This window comes from Haliotis rufescens, unplaced genomic scaffold, assembly GCF_023055435.1.
Source record: "Haliotis rufescens isolate VD_foot unplaced genomic scaffold, xgHalRufe1.0.p SCAF_1, whole genome shotgun sequence".
In the NCBI taxonomy this organism is placed as follows: Eukaryota; Metazoa; Mollusca; class Gastropoda; order Lepetellida; family Haliotidae; genus Haliotis; species Haliotis rufescens.
The window spans coordinates 65,973,459-65,991,956 of NW_025963779.1; the positions used below are offsets into that span (position 1 = coordinate 65,973,459).

At 39.4% G+C, this 18,498-nt stretch overlaps 1 protein-coding gene across 1 annotated transcript; it reads right to left on the bottom strand.

Annotated features, from left to right (window-relative positions):
- Positions 1-971: 971 nt before the first annotated feature.
- On the bottom strand, positions 972-17,507 carry LOC124142372 (epoxide hydrolase 4-like). The gene is made up of 6 exons (XM_046510793.2): positions 16,876-17,507; positions 14,330-14,454; positions 11,940-12,052; positions 6,158-6,326; positions 3,398-3,552; positions 972-1,700 (listed from the first exon to the last, which is right to left on the bottom strand). Exons 1-6 carry the CDS (start codon positions 17,068-17,070, stop codon positions 1,450-1,452), a joined length of 1,008 nt encoding a protein of 335 aa, XP_046366749.2. The 5' UTR covers positions 17,071-17,507; the 3' UTR covers positions 972-1,449.
- Between the last annotated feature and the right edge of the window lie 991 nt (positions 17,508-18,498).

The following is an 18,498-nucleotide window of genomic DNA, read 5'->3' on the forward strand; positions in this document are numbered from 1 at the left end:
TTTCTTTGGTTTACACTTCTACCCTGCCTTCCTGAATCAATTCAGTACATGTGAGAGAACAGGCATGCTCGTGCACACTCTGAACCAGACTCTGTTTACGTATTGTCTAACATTATACGTGAATACACTCATGGACACAAGTCACACGCCAACACTGATACCTGGACAATGGGCAGTCAGAGGCTTATTACCTTGTTTACCGAGCAGCAGCTTCTACACTGACTACTTGTTGTATAGGAACGATGGTTGCTCGGTAAAATATAACTACACTGCTTATTGGCTATGGTCAAGTAGTTTCTATACTACTGGAAATATTTCTACACTGAACTATACTAAGAAACTTATAGTGTTTTCTACATGAGGTTCGGACACATGACCTTGGTTAGTCCGGGTATAACTCACTTGGCAGTGCATGTCTAGGGTAGATACCGACCGAGCAGGAGAAGTTGGTTTATTTTCTCCCGTAGAATGGTCGTTTGAAACACTGCCCGCTGTACTAGAATTATCATGTTATGTCTTTGTGACATCTTCAACAGACGTCTTCGTCGCCGGAAGTGAAATGGCCTTCTATCATACCTGTATGTGTGGATATCATAATGTCATGTTTAATGTGACGCTACGTCCGTGTCTGGTCCTTGTTCGCACTTGGAGTTACCACACTGAGAGTCCTACGACAATCTCAACATAGATCTTAAATGGTAGTCTCCTAACTATCAGACCGGTGACGCTTTCTAACCTACAGCAAAATATGATACCTGTTTCATGGCACATAACAACTGAAAGCGGTGAACCGATACCATTTTGAATCATCACAGGACTAACCAGTTTACGATGTTTGGCCCTTCAGTATGACACACACAGGTAAAGATAATGCTGCACCGTAAACAAAAAAGAAAGTACAGTCTTGTACTGATCACTTTCCAAAAATGATAACAAAATATATTCTTCAAGAAATAAACACAAAAATATGATGTTTATCCATATTAGTTTAATAGTTATCAACAGGAAAGTTACAACATGCTGCATTTATCTTTGTCACTCTGACATCACAACAATAAATGTCACTTTGAACAAGTAGCACAACAGTGTGGTTGGTAGGACTTTAATCTATGCCAGAGATCCCCATGCATGGCAGTATGAACAATTTTATTGTTATGACATCATGACGTCAAAGTCAATACCGCCACGTCATGTTGAGAAAAGTTGATGTGATGGCCAGGGATGCCATCTATTTTCTTCTTAAGGTTCTGTCCCAGTCCAACAAAGCAAATCTAGTTTCATTACTCAACATGATTCTGACAATGTCGGTAAGACCTCCACAAAATTTACAACACATCTGAGAATCCACCACTCATTTGATACTGATCTCAATTTTATGATATTTACTTTATGATATAATTTATTGATAATCTCTGATGTGTTCTTACCATGGATCTGAGCCTTACATATTTACTTAAGAAATTCGGTCATGTGTTTGTTAACTTGGTCCGGAGTGTCCATCATGACCCAGTGACTGGCCTCCTCTATGTATTTGACTGTGTAATTATCTGCAACAGTATTACCAGCCGCCCCCAAGGCCTTCTCCAGGAACGCGTCCTTGCAGCCCCAGATTGTCAGGACAGGACAAGAGATCTTTGGGGTTTTACTCGGAGGGAACCGGGTTAAAGCTCGATAATAATTGATAGAAGCTGTTGCAACACCTGGATGCAGGGAAAAAGGGGTAAACATGAAAAATACAGCGTTACATATATACATAAAATCAATCTGCATGAGTTGCAGTGCCTCAAGCTAAGGGTTTCCATATGACCAAGAAGGTTACTGATCTCAAACGACTAATCCCAGCTCCAGGCAATACTAAAATACTAATCCCCCTGTGAGGATCCCAAGGGTGGAATAAGTACCTAGCAACCTGTGCTTGCAGCATGAGGCGGCTAAAGGGCCCGGGTGGTTAGGCTAGGTGCCTTGGTTGATTTTGTGCCATCATGACTGGAAGGTGCGAGACGTTGTTCATAATTACAATCACTGGTTTGGTTTTTGCAGACTTGATTATTTACAGCCTGCACTCATATTTTAAAAACAATATCTAAGTATAAACCTAACATCCTAAGGATATATGGGCCACTGACCCCTGAAAGAACAAACAATCCTATTTCACGGATCAATTCTGATGCCATAATTCTGTTACAGGTAATGTTTCATTTGACCCATGAGTACCCTCAACTACTCGTAGCTTTTGACTGTCCATTGTCTAATGTCAGTATATCCATGTAAAGTTTAAATATAAATTGTTAACATTAATATTGACAATTCATCTCGATATAACGACTGAATACTGAAAACAACATAATCATCTACTCCACCACAGGTTCATAGCCACAACAGAGGTGACTCCACTCTTAACAACTCTCAAGCAATTCATTGAACCAGGGACAGGGCCCATATGGTGACTATCCGTTTTGCAGATACCCCGGCCAAGTTAGCAGACAGCATAAACAAACAAAAGACAAGGTTAAATACACTGCAATGTACTCCCTTCCTACCTCTTCATTGAAATCGTATAGGCCACAGATACACCCATTTGTTGCCATTAGTTAAAAGAAATACAATAAAGAAACTTGAATTCCTCCATAGTTCAGGGCAGGCACTGAAAGTTCCATTCATGTAAACGGTGTCGGATGACTGAAGCAATCTCATCATGTGCAGTTGTTCAAAAAGTGACATACTCAACCACTGAACGCCAGCCATGGTTTTTGATGTGCAAGGATCTGACCATATCATTAAGAAGCAAATATTGCAATAACAACTCCACTAAATATAAAGAGTTAACTAAATGACCCTCAATTACTGCTCTAATCATTATAAACAAGCTCACTTTAATCATATTTTCATATCAGATGTGTGTTGTGATAAAGAGCTTGTTTACGAGCCATTACTGGGCTTCTACTCAGTAAACACATACACGGGTATGTTTGAGGTAGGGTGGCCTTTCACTAAGAAATGATGACAATCCATTTGATCGAGGCATTTATGGCACAAGTCTCATTTTCTACATTGTAACAAAAAATTGTAAAATATATAATCTGTATTCTGGAAGATTCCATTCCATTGTGATGTACACCTGTCAGACTGCAAAATGTGGTACCACATGTTGGGCCTTGACACCAAGTAGAATAACGATAACTGTAGTGACATTACTCACCCACAACCACCCTAGCAATGTATTGAACCCAGGACATGCACACCCTTGACATGCACACTAATGTAGTGAAACCTACAGCGTGGGTAGGTCAAAGTCCTCCTCTAACTGTCACAACACAATTCAAATAGTGGTACTCGATTACTATTATCATAGTTGTACTCCTATAACTATTATCATATTTGTAACCACTGCAGTTACCTGGTCTGGAGAAAGCATATTTGTAGGCCTCAATCTCGTCTATCTCTGTGGTGACCCCATACTGACGCCCCGTCAAGATTCCTTCTAGAGCCCACATGTCATTCAGTCTCAGTGACCACTCAGGAAGAAATGGAACTTGGAAGAAGAACACGTACCTGATACAGAACAAGAAAGTCAAATATTTACAAAATCACACTCCTCCTCAAAATATACCTATTATTATTTTCCTTTACCACATTACTGCATACACAAATTCATAACGATACATGAAGAAATCCCTGTATACTAGTATTGGACAAACAAATGATTTTCAATATGACTGCCAGTGTGTCCATGTTCAATCTGGAAAAGTCTTCTTTGACAGTTTTATTGAGATAGGATCATATACCTTTAATCATGAAATTAATGTGTCTCCCTTGCGGGCGTTAATTAAGTGGCCTCGAATTTACCGGTGATCAACTTTTACAAAATGGTGTGTCCACTGTCATCAGTATGCGGATTTGTCCGTGGGAACTTTCGTTTATTCAGTGATCGTATATATATATAAATTTTATATAAAAATATGCCATGTAAGACAGAAATACACATCAGTTCGAAATTATAATAAAGACCTATGTATGGAGAAAATGGATGGTGGATTTATTATGTTTGTTGATAAATTTAAAGTAGCCTTCTGTGAACACGACAATGAACAGTTCTGTTCCATGCTTTCGGGTACAACAGACCATAAAAACGAACTCAATCACACCCAAGGACCGGATATGTCACTTTGAGACTCTATTTGGAGGCATGGGTGATATTGATGACTATATTGATTTCCATACAACTATCGACGACTTTGTAAATTCATTATCCGATTAACTTATTAATAATTCGGTTGACAAATATTCATTTATGGTACTGATTTAACTGAATCTGAACTCTTGGGAGCCATCCATGATATGAAATCTGGAAAATCACCTGGATATTGTGGTTTGCCAATCGAATTTTTAAATAATATACCCCAACCCTGTATCGAAATGTTATTAACATTATATAATGTTGTCTTGCGGACGGGAATTTATCCCGACCAGTGGACATATGGTGTTATCTTGACTATTTATAAGAAAGGACGATCCAATGATCCAGGAAACTATAGACCTATCACATTACTGGAAGTTGTAGGGAAAATATTTGCAAAACTTATCTGATCTAGATTAACATCTGATCATGCAACATGAAGTTCGCTTGTTGCATATGGGAAGGACGTGTGGCCGAATAATCTCATGCGTGTAACGTTGTGCCGTTAAAATCCCCAGCACCAAGCCTGTTCTACCATTGTAAGAGATGGCTTCCCGCATCATCACATCATGACAATACCATCACCGGCGCGAATACCTGGTATTGTCGTACTTGTAGAGGTGGCCGTGGTGGTTCTTTTACGCAAGTGACGTAGCCTTATGGGACCGCCTCCATGGTCTAGTGGTAGAGCGTCCGCCCGGAGAGCGAAAGGTCCGGGGTTCGATCCCCGGCCGCGTCATACCAAAAGACGTTTAAAGATGGTACTTGTTGTTACCCTGTCTGGCGCTCGGCATTAAAGGGCTAAAACAAGGACTGGTCGGCTCGAAGTCAGTATACTGTGTCTGAGTGGGGTATCCATGTTAAACTGCGGCATGATATCTCAGTGTGCTAGCACTATAAAATCGGCATCAGTCGGGACTAGTACAAGCAGCCACACACACACACACATACACGTGCATGCACGTCGCTATATAAGCGCAATAATCTTGAACGCGACGTTAAACCCAATTTCACCTCACCTCTCCGTAGCCTTATGTATCTGCCCTGTGGTCTCGTAGTGATACGTAGTCGACCGTATCTGGGAAGGTCCCGTGTTTCCACTGTGTCTGATAGCGGTTCCACGGTCTTGAAATGGTGCTTTGTGCTATGTGAGAAGGCTGGATACAACTGAAGATGATGCTACTGATTGCAGTTGGCCGACGGCGTTGTTGCGTTTGGCTTCCGTCAGTCGTGACATGTTTTCGTTGTTCACTTGCTGCAGTTTAACATGAATACCCCACTCAGACACAGTATACTGACTCCGAGCCGACCAGTCCTTGTTTTAGCCCCTTAATGCCGAGCGCCAGACAGGGTAACAACAAGTAACATCTTTTAACGTCTTTTGGTATGACGCGGTCGGGGATCGAACCCCGGACCTTTCGCTCTCCGGGCGGACGCTCTACCACTAGACCACGGAGGCGGTCTCAATTGTGGTATTAACTTTGTATGGATGTCGGCAACACTATCAGATATTAAGTTTTCTTTACTTTTAAGTTTCATTTTTTGCAGAGTATATATAACATCACTTGCAATAATTCCATGACGACAATTTTAGGCTAAGGGTCGACACACTATTGTTTGGTGACGCATTATTTTCAAGAATTACACTAAACAAACGTTCAGCAACAAAAATCCCAGAAGTTTCAAAATAACGTAAAACTTGACCTTATCTCAACATGCTCAAGAGAGACTCAAATATGTTCCAAATCGTATCCCATTGTTCCAGTGCATAACAAATATCAACTTTTCAAAGACCTAAAAAAACGTTCTCTCTTAAGCTTGCAATGACCTTTGGGGCTAATCATGCTTTAGGAAGCATCCTCTTTGGTCACGTTGGACAACAGTTACCATGGCTACAATTAGTAGGTAAAAGATGCATATTCGTGTATCGTGTACCTTAAGCGTGATTAGCAAATGGAGAATAGACTATATTTTTGTTACCAAGATTTCTTGAACTGTGCCAAACTCTTCTCCATGTAGCTCCTAAAGGCGTCTAGAGGGGGACAGTTCATCATAATCAGTTTGTCGACCAGTTCAGGGTGCATGGCAGTGAATGTCCAGGCAATGGCGCCACCCCAGTCATGGGCTACCAGCACACATGATTTGTAACCTAGAGGACAGAAGCAGATCAGATGTACTGTACACAAGAAATACATCAAAATAAATCTTTTGTGTATCTGAATATTTATCATGGTTATCACACTTAATTATATTTCATTTCGCAAATCTATACCGATACACGGACATAACTTTCAAAATTAGTTTCTTGTATTAGTTGTATGATATTAAAGAACGAATTGAGAACACATTACAACCAGTAGTGAAGTATGCCAGAGGGTGTTATTGCCGCTATGTTATGATCTTGAAGGATCTTGAGGGATGATAGTGTTAAGATAGGAAATTTCAAAGTTGACGTTTTTGGATCAGTGTTGCGTAATGCCACGATTTGTCAAAAATTAATTCACACGACGAGGCATATTACATATGTGTCTCCCAGTGGCGATAGGAAAGAGTCTGTCCCACTCATCTTTCAGCGCCTGGCCAAGTTTAGACAACGGGGCCGGCGGCCTGACGTTCACGCACTCGTTTCCGTATCATGTCCCAGACGTGTTCAATGGGGGAATTGCTGGCCATGGCATTCTATGGATGTTGTGCTGCTGGAGGTGAGCATTGACGATTCGTGCAGGGTGAGCACGGGCGTTGTTGTCCTGAAAGACTAAATGTCGACCCACACGCCTTGCAAATTGGACACCAAAGGGTGTCAGCATGTTGTCCCAATAGTACTGTCCAGTGACCCTTTCTTACACAATATGGAGTGGGGTTCGCTCAGTCATAATAATGCCACCCATAACCCCATAATAACCCTTCGACCGCCAAATCTGTGATAAGGTCTCAGATTAACATTGGCTTGACGTTCATTTCGACGTCGATAGACACGATCATGCCCATCAAGGAAGTGCAAAGTCTCTAGGGACTCACTTAAAAACAGGGGTGGTCGGGTAGCCTAGTGGTTAAAGCGTTACCTCGACACGCCGAAGACCCGGGTTCGATTCCCGACATGGGTACAATGTGTGAAGCCCATTTCTGGTGTCCCCCGCCGTGATATTGCTGGAATATTGCTAAAAGCGGCGTAAAACCATACTCACTCACTCACTTAAAAACATGACACGTGGCCAGTTTCGATGTGTAAAACATTGACGTCTGTTGGCACTATGGCGATTTCATAGGGGAAGCACAACACGTGGCCATCGAGCAGGTAACTCGTACTTCTGTAGCCTGATGAAAGTTTGAAGCAAGTTGATTCACCGTTTGAGCTCGATTTCGTAGAGGCTGGTTTCGGATGAATCAATCCTGTACTCTGATCGTTGACCTGGGACGCCCAGAACGGAGTCGATCGTCACCATTTTGGGTTTGTTGGTACCTGCTTCATAGTCTGCTAATCGCAGACTGTGAAACATTGAACGTTTTGGCCACCACACCCTGACCTCTGCCATTTTCCAGCATGTTAATAGCCTATAGACGCCGCATCGCTAGTTCATACAAAACAATGAGTGAAATCACGCAAGTCACAACTGTATGAGAGGCAGAGAGAATAAGATTGACAGAAATAATGGTCCACAGAGATTAATCGACATTCCTTTAAAGTGTCAAATTCACGCCCTACGCACTTGTGGGGTGCTACTGTGTGAGGCACGTGCACAATATATGATGTGTTTTGATGTTATGTTTTACAGACATAATCGTTCCTGCGAAGGATGTTTGTCGTCAACACGTATCTTTGTTCTTATACTTGGTGCATACATTTATACTGCATGATACCTTTATTGAAGAATATATAAATTGTGAGTATTTTCTTATTGTCTAACCTGATTTTTGTTTTGTTTTTGTTGTTTTTGTTTTGTTTTTTGGTTTAAATTTTTATTTTATTATGTTTCCTATCATATTTCACATTTCATTTTCACACATAGAGTGTGCATGGACTAGTTATTACATTCGGCATAATTATTATAGTGAGATGTGGTTTATTCAATGCCAAAATACAAAATTATAACAAAATACATGTTTGCTGCATAGACAGATGAAATATCATAGTTAATACAGGGTTTCTAAATAATTAATGTAAAGAACCAGAAGGCATCGAAACTTGCATAAATACAATAAAAATATGCAATACATTTTGTAATCTCATAATATCTAAATATTTCTTTTAGAATAAGTAGTACAATTGGTTTTGCCTTTTCTATTAAATGTATAAAGCATCGATTTTGTTACCATAATTAATGTAGTGATTGAATTGTTATTCGTCAGCAGATATTTAATAGTACCCATCAGCATACCTTTGATTTTTTTTATTATTTCTTATCATTTTTGCTAAGATTTCTGCACAAAGAATATAGATATATGGGGATATTGGACCCCCCTCCCTGGCGACAACCCCTCATAACATTAAAATGGGACTAGCATATTCATTTACCAAAAACACATGATTCGATATTTTCAAAAAATTAAAAATGTAAATACTTTTTGCATAAAATTCCTTTCCACAGAATCAAATGCTTTTTCAAAATCAGTTTATAAAAGCCCTTTCCCTTTTGTATATCTGAAAGTGAAAGAGAAAGAGAAGTACTAGAATGATCAGAATGTATACTGAGGGTTATAGGATTATATCGCATTCTTCAACTGAGTGTTAAACATTGTGTGAGACTGAAACATAATCCAAACGTGCTTGGTGTTGGCTGTCGGCAGGTGAATCTTTTTGAAGGCGTATATAATCCTCGTCATGGGTCTTTAAGATCTCAACTATCAATTGTTTCCAGAAGTACCTTCCTTGCTTTGGGATGATGAATCCGTTTATAATTCCAAGTGTCCTTGTCGTCATCAAGTATGAGGTTCCAATCACCACATGAAATGATTCTTTCTTGTGGTTATTCTACAGTTACTTCATCAATACTAAATCTAATGCCACAAAGTTACCTTCATCTTTATCTAGAATTGAATGCATAACCATGAATGCAAAATTGTTATTAAATTAAAACGATGTACCCTTTGCATTGGCTTTTTGAAGAACAAATTTAACAGTCTTTATAACCCCATTGTTGTTTAATTATCTGGGCTTTTTTCATTTCTCAAAAAAACTAAATACTTGTTTCTTTTTAAAAGTGTTATGTAAGCCTCTACAATTTAATGATAATATGTTAAATTTTCCCTCTGTGTACTTTGTCATAAATTACATATTTTGCCATTATAAAATAGGTATAATTTTGTTTATGTTGTATATATTTGCACACGTCAGGTTTGGATGGAAAAAAGTATTAAATATGAACATAAACATGACGAAGTATGAAAAATAAATGCTTCCTTCGGTTTCATACCGAATCCATACCTAAAACCGCCCAAGTATAAGTAGACAACGGTATTAATACAATGTCAGTGACTGCTCAACGTCAGGTATCAAACACAAGTATTTTCGATTAAATGAATCACTTGCACACTGATAAAAATCAATGTTTTATATAGCAAGGACTAATATATTTACAGGGCATTATTATCTTAGTGTCTTTTTAAAAGTGTCTTGCTACATGCATTGAAAGTCAGTAAAACATTTTATCGCTCGTGAATGAACACTGAGAGAAAACACGTGTGATGTGTCCTTGGCCTTGGAAACGAAAACATCCGGTTAAGAGTTCACGCAGTCACCTTGTCAAACGTTGATAAACAAATCAACGTGCTTATCGGCAAGCTTCACGTGGTCTCATTTCTTATCCTATCATACCGTGATCCGAAGAAGATCCAACGTTGGATCCATATATGTGTAAAACAAATTTATGAATGAACTTCATCAAAGATATATCATCTGTGACCTGAACGTGATGTGGATCTTTAGCTGACACTGACATCACGTTCAGGTCACAGATGATATCATCTTGAAGCCCAATGGCTTTCCACGAAGAGGTAATGTTCCTTCTGTACCCAGGAATCACATCGATGCCTTTCTAGGAGATTATGGTCTGTACTTTATGTTCTGTGCAGAAAATGTAGGCCTTTGCCACTGTACCTTTTCAGAAGAACAGGTAGATCAGTACGGTCGATACCTTTCTTTCCCTTAACATTGCCGAGTTTGAGAAACTACCTTGCCACACATCCTGATTATCAGCCATATGTACAAATTAAGATATGTACAGATTAAGGAGAGTTTTTTAACGCTCATCTGTAGTGTGGCGTGACAGCCGGTGAATGTCTACAACATCCAAGGCGGAAGTAAACCCCATGTCCGAGAAAAGTTCATGACAAGATACACCTGGCTGCTCTTTGTCGGGGATGCCATAGACAAGCAAGTTTTGTTTTGGGGAATACATTTCTTGTGTAAGCAGGTTATTTCCCATTTCTTTTCTGAAATCAGCAAAATCCTGTCTTATATTTTCAATTTCTTTTCTGTTACATGCGATATGCTCAGTGTTCATCTCGGCATATTGTACTAAGTCATCAGTCACATACGTATTTTCACTATTTCCTCATTTATTTCTTCCATTTTCAGTGTGAGTTCTGTAGCATTCTTAAAGCGTTTTTTATGAGAGTTTTCATGTCGTGATTTTTTTCGCCTACCTAGTTTCCTGTGTTGTTTTCTGCTATATATGATGTGTTTTCATTTTGGTGTAGGTATTCCTCCATTCTGCCTTTTGAAGATCTTTCAGAGGTGTCTGTTTTACTTTGTCCAGATCCTTGTCGTGTTGCTGGCATTGTATTTTGTCAGGATTGTGGCGGATTTCGGGAGCTGGTACAATCTAGCAACCTGTCGCTATACGAGTACAACCAGAAGTTGGCTGATACTTGATGTAGCGGGAAAACATTAATGCTCAGTATGTGTAAAATGAAGAAAGTGTATTTGCTTCACACGAACACTATTCCGTACCTACCCACTAGACCCACGAACTCTATGACATAGACAATATATTTAACATATGTTTCATACTCCTCTAGGAAAAGAAAGAAATGCACAATCAGCTATCTAACTATATATAAAATGTAAGGCACCTGGCAGCATTTCATTGATTTGTTTACAAAGTTACATAGAGAAATATCAAACCCATCTTAACCATGTTCAGTTCAATGCTTCCAAACTGACACAGCTACAACAGGGTCATGTCGATGGACCCATGCATGCATGGTAGGGGACATAAACATTATGATAAAGGTGGTTGCACTATTTATATTTTTGTTTCTTGTTTAAAGGCGGAATATTCCAGCTATCTGAAGGCGGCCTGTACATTACTGATTCTGGACCCGATAATCCAGTGATTGATAACACTCCCGGACGGCTTTTCTTTGTTTGTTGTTTAACGCCGCAATCAGCAATATTCCAGCTATATGACGCCGGTCTGTACATAATCGAGACTGGTTCAGACAATCCAATGATTGATATCATGAGCATCAACATACATCAACCAAGTCAGCGAGCCTGACCACCCGATCCAATTAATGGGCTCTTACGTCAAGCATAGTCGCCTTTTACGACACGCATGGGTCGCTGAAGACCTATTCTAACCCGGATCTCCACGATATTTACGTGCAACACTCCCGGCCGTCAGGATAGGCTAACATACCCACAACCATGTCTCCGATCCTATTCATCCAATTCATTAAGTCGCATCTGACTTACAACCACCATGGGTTGCTTGTGAATATGTCGTACCCAGAATTTCCTTGGGAGTAAATTTAATTTTACCTAGAGCAGGGATGAGTTGCTTAAGATCGGCCACCATCTTGGAAATATTGTAATTGGAGATACCGGAAGGCTTGTCGGAGTCACCATAGCCTCTCAAATCAATGGCCACAACCCTGGGGGAAATAACACAGGTCTTCAAACTCGTGATGAAAAAGGAGGAAAAACAAATATCACAGGAATCAGTAGGACACCAGATCTATGACGTTTACCACTGTGGTGAAATCCATGAACAAGGGTACTGTGCTGACAAAGATAAACACAATTTGGATACGATGACATGCATCATCTAAGTCGGAGAGCCTGACCACCCGATCCCCGTTAGTCGCCACTTACGACAAGCATAGTCTTCTCTTACGGCACGCATGAGTTCCTGAAGACCAGTTCTACCCCAGATCTTCACCGGTCCTTCAACATGTAATATGTTAAATAATAAAACTAAATAACAATAATTATCCATCCATTATAGTAAAAGCGACAAAACCCATATTCATCAGACATCTCTGCTAAACGCAGAGTCGATTCTACGATTCCGACTATATCATGAGCATGTGTTTATAAATCACTATCAAATAGTGATGATACAAAACACATGCAAAGTCGAGTCAATTCTTCATTTAAAAAAAACCCACGGGAACATACGTTGCAAGTGAAAATAAGGAATTGCATCGGATATCATTTTTGTCACTGATGGTCAAATTTGGAAATGTTCTCCACGTGTCTACATAAAACCTTTTGAAAGCTTTACCGAGACCGTGGATGTTGTAACCTTGATCAAACAACCTCTGAGAAAAGTAATATGACACACTTTGAAATCGTGGTAGAAGGAGAATGCTCGAGTGTACAACAACAGCTGTGATAAGGATGGAGTGGCTGGAATATTGCTCGACGTGAAGGGACAGCTGACCATTGGAAAGTTGAAGTTATCCCTCCTGTCATACAGTCTTGTGGAAAGAATGTTGATGCATAGATATAAATACGAAACGGATAATGCAGTCTCACTGGTCTCCGGTTCAGATGTGAAAATCAGTTGAAGGGAATTAGCCATCTGATGGTTATTAAACGATATTAGATCATCGATATACCTAAAGCTATAGTTAAACATGTTGACCGAATTCCCTTGTTTTGACTTTGCCAATCTGAGTTGAAATTCCGATTCATATTGTGGGTATATATGCTATGCATGCACGTTGTGGTATAGGGGAGGTAACTCTTTGGTAACTCTTCACGTGCGAGGTGCGTCACATGAATGGAACTTCACGTGCGATATAACACATGTGCTCGCCGGGGTCAGCCATCTTAGATGTTGTGCACGACTGTTACATTCCTGAATAAATATTGGAACATGTTCAAGACTTGTCATACGACGGACACAACACATACTAGTATGCATTTAAAAACATGTCTTACCTCCAAATCTTACATGGATGTAATCAAAGTCCAGCATTTCGCATATTGTTTTCTCAGTAAACTTAAGATGGCATTTGCTTTCATTGTGGACAAATTGAGAGATATGAAACTGTATCTATTTTGTAACAACAGCCCCATGGATCAAGGAATGAAGTTTTCTCTTAAGTCTCTCATGTGGGATAGTGGTGTACAAACTTGAAAGGTCAAATGTTTTGACTGAATAAATCTTGGTTCTTTTCTGCGATTACAAAAAGTCAAGCAAATCCTTTGAGATTTTGAGAATCCACATGGTATTAATAACACTTGTCGCAAATACTTTCTGTGAATATAAAAAAGTCCTTCCTTGATTGTATCAATGATTATGGTTTTTCTTTGAGACTGGGAGTTGGTGGTACATTTGCTTGACCGGCATATATCTATCTTATTTTTTATGAAGCTTTGTAATCCAGTATAATAGAGGAATGGGCATTTCTGCAGGTTTTAGAGTCAAGTTCAAAGTTGTTAATACTTATGCATGCTTTTGGCAAATTTCTTCCTCAGTTAACATACTGGGCTTTTATGTGGCATGTCACTTATGCATTTATCAAGTTCTTTGATCAAGCAATTGATAAGGTGATGCTTACATATGATCGTTATGTTATTTGAGGCCTTGTCAGTGGCAACAAGTACATGTACAAACTTTTCATGTCAGGCAGCCAGACTTTTGATGACAGCTAGCTGGGACAGAATGGATGTATTCAAAATCTTTTTCAATTTGTGCATTCTACCAATGTTAAGATCAAGCACTGACTTAACCCACTCTGACAGATATTCAACAGGCTTCTCTTCTCTTTTTGCCTATTTTTGGCAACTGTTTCGACAGCATCCAAAATTATTTTAAAGTTGTGATGAAACGGTTACATATCATCATGATCATTTCATTATTAGATTGGAAAGACCCTAAACACATAGTAATTCTGTGTGGTGAAAGCTGTCATAATCACCTGTAATCCTTCTTGAACTCACGCAGCTGGTATCGCCATGAGTACCAGAACTCTGGGAACCCATGGACAAACAGCATTAGGGGCTTGGTCTCGTCGCCCTGGGCAACGTAGTGGATCTTTACCTCCTGAAATGAGTAGAGCAATGTAAATATGGTGCAGTATCTACAGTAGCGTACATTTGATCCAAACAAGATGAAACCGTATTATGGATAACTTCTTTATTCTTTATCCATAACAAGTGTAATGTCTCCATGTTCTTCTACCTTCTACCATGACTATATATCCTGTTGGTAGCCTCTGCAGTCTCATGGATAGAGTGTCTGTATGGGGTGCGGAAGGTCCCCGGCTCCGTCATACCAAAACACGTTAAAACACACGTGCATTCACGTCGCTATATAAGCGCTATACGTGTAATAATCTTGAAAGCGACGTTAACCCCCAAATTCACTTCATCTCACATCACCTGTCAAAGACTTTAACATTTGTCATATCATTCATAAAATTTATTAACAAATGTAATACAGAATTAACTTGACTAACATGAATTATAACTGAAAACGGTGTCAGCATGATCAGCTCCTACATAAAGTTTCATCCTCACAATATTAAATTTTTGTATGTTCGATATATTAATATAACTCACCGCTCAGGGTTAGGTTACAAATTATAGATTTGGGGCCATCAAATCTTAAGGTAACACACATCACAAGACATAGCTCTGTATTGAAAACACAGAACTTGATGTATTTATCTTCATTCTAGCACGAAAATATTAAACGCAAACTCTTTGGTGTCAGCGTGAGTGAGTGAATCAGCATCGACTGAATTCAGCTTTTTTAAACAGTTTGTCAATTAGCAAGGGTCAGAATCAAAGACACACTGATCATCATCTTGAAAAAATGAAAGTCACTTTGTACGAATGATACACTGAAACATTGTTTTTTACATCGATTTACTTTGCTCACACATATGATGAGTATTATAAAATATGTTGAATAGCTACTGAAGACATTGAGTGGACAACCCTGAAATGAAGCAAACCTTGCAAGGTTTCGTTCTGCACCGTACACCACGTTATCATGATTATGACACCACATCGTTCATTGTGACGTAATCGCTATGACAGAATCGACAGTTCAATCTGTCAGTCGTCACAAAAACGTGTAGTATCTTCCATAGTGAATGTCTATTATGTCTACCTGATATGTATTGCCATGCATACATTGTTTATTGTTAGAAACGTAACTCTGCATTTAGTATCCTACAAATTGTATTGATAATATAGTTCAAAATTTACCGACAATGACTGACACGTTTAAGAAAGAAGTACTTTCCAATATAAATATTATCTTCCGTTGTGATAAATATTATCTTCTGTAGTGAGTGATGCAGCTGTCAAATCAGCTGTGTCTATCAAAGGTAGTTATTGTGACTTGAAGCCTCAAAATATACCGACAATGATTGACACGTTTGACAAAGAAGTATACGAGGAGACTAAATGGATCGGGTGGTCAGGATCTGTGGCTGTGTTGACTGTGTACCGTCGATGTGAATTATTGTTCATAATATCAGTCACTGGATTGTATGGTCAAGGCACAGATAGATGTGGACCACTGTCATAAAGTTGGATTTTTATCAAACAACAAACAAACAGTAAAAGCCTAGAAGTAATATTGATATATCCGACTTTTGTTTGGTCTCTAGTCTGCAGGTATGTGTGTCACGTCTATTGTACAATTTATCATTTATGTATGTCATCAGCTGATCAACATGACCAATATGTGAAAAATACTTCTAAGCTGCCAAGTGATAAGCAAATAATCACAGCTGATAGTGAGTATGTGAGTATGTTTTTACGCCGCTTTAAGCAATATTCCAGCAATATCACGGCGGGGGACACCAGAAATGGGCTTCACACATTGTACCCATGTCGGGAATCGAACCCGGGTCTTCGGCGTGACGAGCGAACGCTTTAACCACTAGGCTACCCGACCGCCCCACAGCTGGTAGAATGTGTGAATATGCATAATGTATTGTCTGTGAGACCCTTGACATTTTAGAGCCGAAATTAAACATGAATTAATGTGTGCACATGAAACCATGGTAACAGAGATCTCTGTGGAACGTTTAGGGACATTCACGTTGATAATATTTATTGCAATAATGCATACACCAGGGAAATTGTAATAATTATAATCATGTCACTCATGATAAGGTTCTTAATAATATCTTACATTAACATAATAAAATTAATATTGTTTATTATTATGCCTCAACGGCGTATTAACGCCCACAAAACATGAACAAATGGTTTTCAAATGACTCAGCACAATTTTAGTCGAAAGTCTACAAAATACATGTATCCCTGATGGCGATAAGTCTGTTAACTGCACTCGCTTGTTATCTGTGGCCAAAATTGCTCAACTTCGTACAATTTCATGTCGCGAAATCTGGAACGTCTGCATAGTTAATATTATGAGCACAAATTATTTGCAAAGAAAACATCAAATGTCCTGCTTTGACGAATGATATGTTTTTTTACTTACCTCCAAGTGGACATAGCCATGCGTCCCCAAGTCCGGGTCGTTTAGAACTGATGGCATCACATCTCGTTTTTTTCGTGAGAAAAATGCGATAGGGTGTCTCACAAACAATGCAAATAAAGCGAAGAAAACGAATGTTGAATAAAAACATCCCAGCCCGAAGGAGATCCACCTGAAAAAAATGTCTTTAATCGCCATACTTCCTGGTTGTGAAAGTCAAAAGTGCTGGCGGGAATGAATAGAACGAAATTAGTTCGTCCCTCTTATATGTGGTAATGCGTGGACTTTGATCCGTTTCATAAACTGTTTAACATTGATAACACTGTGCATGCTGGTATAGGATTTCATGGGCACGTAGCTACTTTGTAAAGCGAACATTGTCCAACTGGACGGAAAGAAAAGATAAGCTGCTCGTCATATCATTACGACCTTGAACTTCATTTTGCAAGTGGGACTAGCTCCCGTCATAGTGTGACTTTTCACACAGACAGTGAAACGCTGCACAAAGCAATATTTAAGGTGTATCAAAGCGGCCGGAAAGTGAGCATGTTGAGACCAGACAAACCTGACGTTGAAAATAGATATGTACCACGCAGTCAAGCTACGATGACAGGAAATCCACCACGTCGCCAAGCCTTACAACCCGCCACTTATGATAAGTAGTTGAATGCTGGTGGCCTCACAGCTGGCTCTCACTTTCGACAACGGGTTGCCTGCCAAAATGCAGTGTCATAGATTGTGTCATCTAGCCCTGATAGCAGGGGCTATAATCACGCTATCGTCTGAAATAAAGCGACAAAACCCTTTCCATGGCCATAAAGCAGAGTCGATTGTACGATTCCGACTATATCATAGTGTTTATGAATCACTACCAAATAGAAATGATACCAGGTGTTCGCGAGTCGGAAAATGACAATGATTTTGTAACCTAATGGAAGTAGTAGGTCGGACAAATGTAGCCTCTGTAGCTCTGTAGCACAGATGAAACAGTTTTCTGTAATATTATATTACCATTATTTGACCAGAAAGGTTATACAAACACATGCAAAGGCAAGTTAACTGTTCATCTGAAAAACATGTGAACATATGGTACCAGTCAAAATAGGGAATTGCATCGGACATCATTTTATCACTGATGCGTCAAATTTGTACGCAACGTAGCAACGTTCGGAAGAAAATGAGTACTTCCAAAAACAAGTTAGTCGCAAAACTAGGAGACTTAATTGTGATGGTAATTGATAAAAGCTATTGTAGCACATTGGGACAGGAAACAAGGGGTAAACATGGAATAAACAGTGTAAAATAGAATATTTTTTTAATTTGAAGTTTACACGATATACGGCTTTTCCATTGGACGAGAGGTCGGTCACCTGACCGCGAAATTGACGTTCATAAGTGTATGAACGACACAATTTGACGTTCATACGTTTTTCACGAGACTGTGTTCTTGAAATGACGTAAACACTGACGAACTACTTCCACATTCCTGGGGAAGCCCCTGGGAATTCCCTAGCACGATAACACACATAAGCGTTCTTTCTGATCATTTAGAACCTTTATTCTTGGTCTCAGCGTTTCAGTATACATTGAGAAATGTCAGAGCGCGTGACTGCATGATTGTTCACG